Here is an 8,691-nt window from a genome sequence, read left to right on the forward strand (position 1 = left end):
AGAACTTTGAACAATTTGAAGTAAACTGATAAGGTAGCAATAAGGTATCATTTCAAAAAGTTCTTCCAGATCTGTTTTTCAGTTCATAGCCTGCCTTTTCTGCCCACATGCGAGGCTGGGGGACAGAAGTTCTGTTAAGCACTAAGACAACAGACAGGTAGCAGCAGGGTGGGAACCATACTGTTTCCTAGTCCACTCAAATCTGTATTTATTATTTGCAGTTACCTGCAAAAACCAATCATGGTAGTAAGTTAAACTGGAATAATTTTGCTTCCCAAATCTATAAAAATGTGCTATTTTATGATATAACAAGATTAATAAATCTTAAAAATCATCATGTAAGTATTTGCCTGTAAAACACTTTGTAGGCTAGGTGCTGTGAGGCTTTCAAAAGACATAGAAGACAAAACAGCTACAGTGAGCTTACAGTCTAATTGAGGGTGTGGAAGGGAAAGAAAAACAAACGAAAAAAGTGATAAAGTGTAAGATGCTGTCTCCACAAAAAGGGAGAGGTTGTTGAGAAATGAAGGCAGAGGGTGGGTGGGCAGATGGAGGGGAGAGAGGACATTGTAGACCTGGAGGGGGGGACGATTGTGGGAAGACCCTCAGGATTTGGACTGTGCTGTTACAGATTTCTCCCCTCAGGATTCCGCCCCATTTGAAAGGATTTAGGTACTTCTGAAGCTTATCCCTTCATGCCCTATACTTATCCTGTTCGTAGGCGTCTATTTTACAGTGTCTCATAAGGCACAGGAAAGGGCAAGATTCTTTATGACTTTTCTTAGGTTTTTAAATGATTCTGGAAAATTCTTAATCTCTGCAACACACATTGCATTTCTTTCCTCTTTATAGATTTATTTTTTTGCTCATGAAATGAATAAGCTATACATAAATACATGTTTTGAAGCCTTTTTGTTCTTATAATAAAACAATTTATTTAATTTATAGTTTAATTTTTTATTATAAAATATCTGTTTGGCATTACTAGTCATAGGGGAAGATCAGACTAAAACTACTAGGAGATAGTACTTCGCACCCACTTAGGGTGATCAGCTATCACTGATTACCTGGAATTGAGGGGTTTCTTGCGCATGGGACTTTCAGTGCTAACACTTGAATCCTGGGAACACTGGGGAAGGTTGGTCATCCTGTACCCATTCAAGTGTCTAGAATGAAAAAAACAGTAACAAGTGTTGTAGAGGGTGTGAAGAGGCTAGGACCCTTATACACTGCTAAGAGGCGGTGTGTAAAATGGCACGGCCACTTTGAAAAACAGTCTTGGCAGTTTATTAAAAGCTAAACAAATTTAAAATACAACCCCGAAATTCCAGTCCTAAGTATCCAAAAGAAATGAAAATACATGTCTACACGAAGACTTCCATGTGAAAGTTTATTATAGCCTTATTTATAATAGTCAAAATATGGCACATCCATATCAAAGGAAGATTAATTCTTAAAAAGGAACAAAATACTGATACGTGCTGCAACAGAAACCTTAAGGATAAACCTCTAAAATATTAAGTTAAAAAAAAGAAGCCAGACACACAAGACCACATATTGCGTGATTGCATTTATATGAACTATCCAGAAAAGGCATGTCTTTAAAAGCAGCCAAGTGGATTAGTGGTTACTTTAGACTTAGGGGTTAGAATGGGGAGTGAATGCAAGTTGGCATGAGCGATCTATTCATGGTGATGAAAAATATTCTAAATTTGGATTGTGGTGATAGGTGCACAACTCTGTAAATTTAGTAAAAATCACTGAATTGTATACTTAAAACAGGTGAGTGTCATGGTAATGTCGCTTATACCTCAGAACTGCTTAAAATCCACAATTTACTGTAGAGAATTTAGAAAATTCAGAAAAATGGGAACAGAAATCACTCCACAATTCCATCCAATAGAGACAGTCAGTATTAAAATTTTGGTTATTTCTTTTTAATATCTTTTTAATGTAATTTCTCCCCTATAGTATGTTTAAGTTAGAATTTTTTTAGTGGAAAATCCTTTTGTGGGATCCTTTTGGTGCTATTGATAGTGTAACGTAAAGGGAAAGTGATTATATAAACTTTGTTCCTTTAAGAAACTTTTTTTGTAAACAAGAAATACTTTTTAAAAAATTTTGTTTTCACTCTAAGATTCTCATCTTCTGTAGTCTTGGCATTTGAAATTTAACTGCTGTAATGTCACTGATGACATACGAATGCAGGGATTTGTGGTATTTGTAAGTGACTAAGCTGTTCCTGGCCAATTGATCAGCAAAGTTCTGTTCTCTAGTCATTGTCTCTTACAGGTATTCTCGCGCAAATATAATTTCCTATATTTTTATGGGGGAGTTATAGGCTGTAGATGTATTTTTGAATTTGGGGACTCAGGAAGATACTAAGTGTCTGCTTATCATTTAGCTCTCTGAGGAAGTAGAATCCCGTGTTAAGGACATTTCTCATTATTTATTGAGCATATTTATTTTTACTCTCCTCCCAAAAGGTAATCACTTTCCTCTGATGCTAGTTTTGCCCATTTTTGAATTTTATAGAATCATAGCCTATTATAGAATCAGTATTTTTTGTGCACGGCTGCTTTCATTCATTTTGTTTATGAGATTATTCTCATTTATCTTAAAACTGTAAGAGGAATAAAATTGATGAAGTTGAGAAAATGAAACCAGTTTATGACTTGGCCTAATGGCGACCTCTGTGAATCATTCAATAAAACTGACCTTTTCTTCCTCAGTATCTGCACTGTATCCTGTACCAGCTTCCATCCCAACACCTAAAATTACACCTCTTTGTACTTAGTGATTTTATGTGTCTGCCTCCTCCTACTTGATTGTGAACCCCTTGAGGACAGACAGATGTCTTCATAAGATATGTATCCCCATGACCTGCTATAGTCTGTAGCATGAATGGGCCCTCACCAATGTGTACAGTATGAATGTGATCATTGAAAATGTATTGGTTGAGGTATTTTTTAATTATAAATATACATTACATAGAACTTACCATTTTAACCATTTTAAATGTACATTTTAGTGGAATTAAGTACTTTTCACATTGTCATGTGGAGTTTTAAATAGTGTTGAACAACAGCGCATGGCAACAAGTACCACTGCTAGGGGAATCCCTGCTGATGATACGACCAGGAGTAGCACCACTCCGTGGTGAACTTGCCATTGTCCACAGTCTGACTTTCAACCTTACAAGTTCAAAAAGTGAATGTTTTCACTGCAGAGGTCACCATTTTGTGAATAACAGACCAGAAATTTTAAAATCTGTTTATTAAAATACCAACAGGGAATACTAGGTTTTTAATTTATGGTGGAGATACCCCTTTCCAGTGATAGAAGGCCGCATCTCTGATCAGGGCATCCACTTTTCCAGCTTTGAATACCTGAAAAGCTGAATTATTTTATCCAGAAGAAATTCTAGTAAAAGTAAGTAGATTGTCTTATTCAGGCCATGAGGTGACTTCTCTAGAGGCTGGAATACTCATGTTTTTATGAGCATGAAATTCTAATAAAAATAAGTAGATTGTCAGGTGACCTCCCTAGGGGCTGGAGTGCTCATGTTTTTCCATAATCCGGACACACTGTGCTGCTCTCAGTTTTACGGTCATGCTCCGGTAACGTGGATGCTTTTTAGAAGGGCTGATATCATTGCTCAGGGCAGGCAACTGCTGCATTGTCAGTGTCTCCTCCTTGTTGTGTGACTTGAATTTTTTATCGATGGGAGACACACACACACACACATCAATATGTGGTTCCACTTACTTATGCATTCATTGGTTGCTTCTTATATGTGCTAAGACTGGAGATCAAACCCACAACCTTGGTGTATCCAGATGATGCTCTAACCAGCTGAGCTACTGGGCCAGGGCTGATTTGAATCGTTTAATTCTCATCTGGCAGGCCCTTATAAATAAATACCTCCAGACACCTGTTTCAGACAGGCACTGAGGGAGGAGTGTGGGGTAGAGCAGGACAGGAGGTGAAGGAAGGGTGAATATCTCTCTGCTGCCCTATTTGCCTTTATGGTCAAGTGGCTGTTGTCATCCAGTAAGGAGGTGTTTTTTAGAAAATAACTACCGGTAATTTTGCCTTTGAACCGTCAGTATTTCTACCACCCTAAATTTAAATTTTCCCGATTGGGCATGTGATTTTTGGATCATATGAAGGATTGAGGTTTAGTCTTAAAAAACACATATGGTCTTGTATGCAAATACTAAAATTGGATTTGTAGTCTTAATACATACAACTTGGAATTTATTTTAAGTAATTTTACTGTGTTTTAAACACTAACAGGTTGCGCTCAAGGGAGTGGCATTTTACATTATGCTCATGGAGACAGTCAGCAAACTCACCTACTAAAGCAAGGTAAGAATAAAGCACTTGAGCGTACTGGTCTTTTCACCTTTCCTGGTTTAAACATACACTTTTGAAACGTGCAGGAGGAAGAGGCTCCATGGGCACTGGCCTCAGCAGCGGGAAACGTCCCAGTCAGGAAGAAGACACACAGAGCATCGGCCCGAAGGTCCAGAGACAGAGCACTCATTAGGTAAGCGTCTCCCAGCCCTACTTCTCGCATTAGTGCGTGTGTAATCAACATAAATTAAGACAATTTCCAAAATGGAGTGAACCTCCATTTTCCAACCAGAGAGGCATCCATTTTTCAACGACTGTTATAAAATCAGTTCTTAAATAAGAGAAGTGCATCTATATTGAACTAAGTGCTGTACTCAGTTTTATGGTCATTTTAATCAATGCTATTTAAATGTAAAAAGCTTATGAATTTATGTTCAAGTTTTCTTTCTCAGAAAAAGACATCTTTTGCATTTCCTATGACCATGAGTCTAAAACAATGAGAGTGACTTTTTAATGTTAGTGGTAGTAATACAGCCCCTTTATGAGCTTTCCCCAGTATCTTTGCCTCCTAAGTCTTTATAAATTGCTTTTATCTATTGTGACACCTCTAAAATCTAAATTCTTTCCACTTTGGAGATAGTTTAATTTTTTTAAAATGTTGGCCCTTTGAAAATATCAAAAAGCCATGCCTATCTTCAGTTCAGTTAGGTATGGGTACTATTGTGTGATTTAAATTTATATGAAAAGTATTTATACAGTGCATTTGACAGTTTTCCAAGTCTTTTGTTTCTTCAGTTACCTTAAACTATTTACTTTTAAAAAATTATTGCTGTGTTTTTATTGCCAGCCTTATTAGACTGTAAATTTCTTGAAGATAAGATCAGTAAACATTTATCAAATTTTTAAATTTATTTCATTGCAATTAAGGTTGACTCAATTTCTTTTCCCCTTAAATCACAGAAAACATTCAGGAGGAATACTGTTGCAGCTGAAATTGGTGGAGACTTCAATACTTTTTTCAGTTAAATTATTTTAAGATGTTCTTCATTGATGGAAAGCAGTTGTTTCTAATGACATTTCTGTGGTTTTTAACTTTTTAATGAACTTCACATAGGACACATGGTAATTTGTATATAAAGAACTTGGTAAAAAAAAGAATTTGCTTAATGTAAATATAAATAACACAATTAGTATAGACCCATCAGTATATTTTTGATAATTTTTCATGTATGGTAAAAGTTAAAGTGGCAAACTGATATTCTGATATAAAAAAATCAAAGTTTTGAGAGCCCATGTGGGAAAGTAGGAGGTTTTTAGACTTTCTTAAAAGACTTTGTTAAAATCTTCTTGACATCATTGTTTGCTTTAACTGCGCACTCTGTGTTAGGAAACGCGTGCAATAAAAACCGGCAGTCACGGCCTCTGTCATCACGGGCAGGACCTGTGGCACGGCTCTGCGTGTGTCCGTTCGACCAAACTTGTGGGAGTGTCACGTGCTAGGTTTGCTTCGTCTCCTTCCTTGTTCATTTGTAGCCAAATGACCTTTGTTATTAAAGTATATGCATATACAGAATCTTGTGTATTTGATGGTTCTTTTTCTTTTTTTACTTTCTGTTTGTTTGAGGAAAGGGGTGGAACATTAGTTTGTGAGATGTGATTATACGTTAGAGGGATTCTGGTATAAACCACGTCACCATTTTGAATGAAGGAACAGCTACCATATAGACAGGTGGGCAAGAGTAGGCTTAGAGTTGTGAGTACACGAAGCACAGTTTATGTTTTGTATCATTATTTATTAAATATTGTATTATTTTCCATATGAACAACTGTAAACCTCTTTTTGCCTACATACCCCTGTATTTAGTAAAATAGTATTTTTCAAGATTATTCCAAATACAAATAGTGTCTTTCAAATACTTTGTACTTTTAAAAATAAAGTTATCTGCAAGAAGTATGTAAAACCAAAAAGATTTGTTTCAAGCAACGGGGATTGTAACCATGAGTGAGTCAGTATAGGGTAATAGGTTAAGAATATGGACTCTGGAGTCAAATACCTGGCTCTCACACTCATGAGCGCTGAGATCTTGGGCAAGTGATGACCTTGTGTGCCTTCTCCGTTCTCATCTACCAGCGGGGGTGAGAGTGGTGTCCGCTTCATACTGCATATGAAACGCTCATGGCAGTGCCTGGCATCTGGCAGGACGTACTAGATCAATGTTAGCTGCGTAGCTCACTGGACGTCACAGCTCTGGTTAGCTGCCATTACTGTTACTACTACTGTTCTTTTCCTGTCTCTAGTAGGCTCATTCTTGCCATTATAACAAATAGCCTTTTGTTTTCCCATCTTTAGTAGTGCTAGATGTTCAGTGTGACCGTCATATATAAATGTAACTCAAGATAAATCTGAGTCAAAAATCCAGAAACAACCATTAATTTTAGATGATATGTATTTTAAAGTATACTGGATAATGAATTAATATTGATCAATAAATTCTGTTACTGAGAAAAGAAGAAAATGTGCCTTATGTTCTTTCACCACTGTTAATAAGGAGTAATAATTTGTTTCTCATAATATCCATATTTCACCTCATACTCTTTGGACCTGGATGCACTGTACAGAATTGAAAAATTCATAGACCTAGGGTTTGCCCTCACCATCCAGGGGAATAAAGATTCAATTTTAATATGAATAAGTATCTCAGTAAAAGAATACTGTTTCAGCAAAGGCACTGCTATGGGGTGGGGGAGGTTGTTTTGGAAAGCATTTTCAGTTTGGTCTAAATTGTGACTAACAGATCACTGAAGGGGAAAGAGAGGCATTAATCGGTGTGCTCCAACTGAGCAGATGCACTGCATGTGAACACAGTGCTCTCCCCCTCACTAGAAGGGTTGTGTTCTAAAAACCCTGCCCAGCCCCGTGGCTCAGTGGGTTGGACATCGCCCTGCAAACCAAAGGTCACCCATTCGGTTCCTGGTCAGGGAACATGCCTCGGTTGCCGGCCAGCTCCTTGGTTGAGGGACGTGGGAGAGGCAGCTGATAGATATTTCTCTCCCTCTCTCCCTCCCTTCCCAGATCTCTAAAAGTAAATAAAATCTAAAACAACAACAACAACAAAAACCCCTGCCCATTGATAGTTGAGGGATTCAAGACCTTTTATTCACTCAGCAAATATTTCTTGAACTCTTACTACCAAAAACTGTGCTGGCCACCTGGAAAAATTGAGTTGAGAGAGCCAAACTTCTGAATGAACCTTCGCAAAATCCTTATATTTTTCACACTCATTTATAATAAAGTAGTAAATTTTGGATATGAAAAGCTGTAACAGTATTGTTTTTAATGCATCTCTTACATACTAGAAACTTCAGGATCTTCCCACAGTTTCAAGCATGTCTGTGATTTTCTTACAGACGATATGCATAGTACTAGGTTCTTTCCCCCATTTCTCCATCCAGGCTTTTCTTTTCTTCTGATCTTATGGTCCTAGAAATACACTATTTAAATATTTAGAATGGAAAGGTCTTTGGGTAACGTTTAACACAGCTGGCATAGCTGAGTTGGTCATTTTCAATTTTGATTTCAATTCACAGGGTTATGGGCATTATCATTCCTTACATGGTCATGTGGAGCCCTGGTACAAGCTGCCAGCACCCTGGTGCACATCTCTCCTCCCTCCCTCCTGACCATATAGTTCTAAGGCCTGAATTTACATCCCTTAACTTTCTCTTCTCTATCCTTCCCTAACGCCTTTTCCTAAATGCATGTGAAACACTGTGGTTAGTCTGGACCCCAAGTCACTTTATTTCAGGAAAAACTGTTCGATAAACCATGAATAATAAGGTTTTTGTATGAAGGTAATTTAAAGGGAATCGATCTTGAGACAAGGAGCCAGGACTCTTGCTGCCACTCTGGAATTAAAGTCAAGTGGCAGTCCCTCTCAGCAAAGCCTATTGAGCACAAATTGGATACTAAGTCTAGACTCAAAGATTTAGTTAGCGTAGTATTTCCTGAGTCCCTAACCAAACATTGTTCGTAGGAAAATAAAATCATCGGTATCCACAGGGAGTTTGCTCCATGAGACGAAAGAGAGGGCAGTGTGGAAGAATTTCAGTGCCGTATGTTAAGGCTGTTGGAACTGTGCACCGTGTACTGTGGGAACACCACGCGGCGCACCTGCAGCCTGGGGAAATCACACATCTTTCCTGACTCCGGCTGTACACGCGAGCGTAGGACAACTAGGCAGGGGAAGCGCATCCTGTCCTTGGAAACATTTAACTCTGGTTGTCATTAATTATGTTATTGGTTGTTAATGTCTTTGTCCCCCACTAAAATGT

At 37.8% G+C, this 8,691-nt stretch overlaps 1 protein-coding gene across 1 annotated transcript in view; it reads left to right on the top strand.

Moving 5' to 3' along the window:
• CRY1 (cryptochrome circadian regulator 1) overlaps positions 1-6,867 on the top strand; it is a 58,473-nt gene extending 51,606 nt beyond the window's left edge. The window contains exons 11-13 of the mRNA XM_045826646.1: positions 4,300-4,371; positions 4,446-4,552; positions 5,320-6,867. Coding sequence (XP_045682602.1) covers positions 4,300-4,371; positions 4,446-4,552 — 179 coding nt within the window. The 3' untranslated portion in view covers positions 5,320-6,867. The remainder of the gene's footprint in view (positions 1-4,299; positions 4,372-4,445; positions 4,553-5,319) is intronic.
• The last annotated feature ends 1,824 nt before the right edge of the window (positions 6,868-8,691 follow it).

Source organism: Phyllostomus hastatus, unplaced genomic scaffold (assembly GCF_019186645.2).
Source record: "Phyllostomus hastatus isolate PE091 unplaced genomic scaffold, TTU_PhHast_1.1 phas_scaffold_755, whole genome shotgun sequence".
Classification (NCBI taxonomy): Eukaryota; Metazoa; Chordata; class Mammalia; order Chiroptera; family Phyllostomidae; genus Phyllostomus; species Phyllostomus hastatus.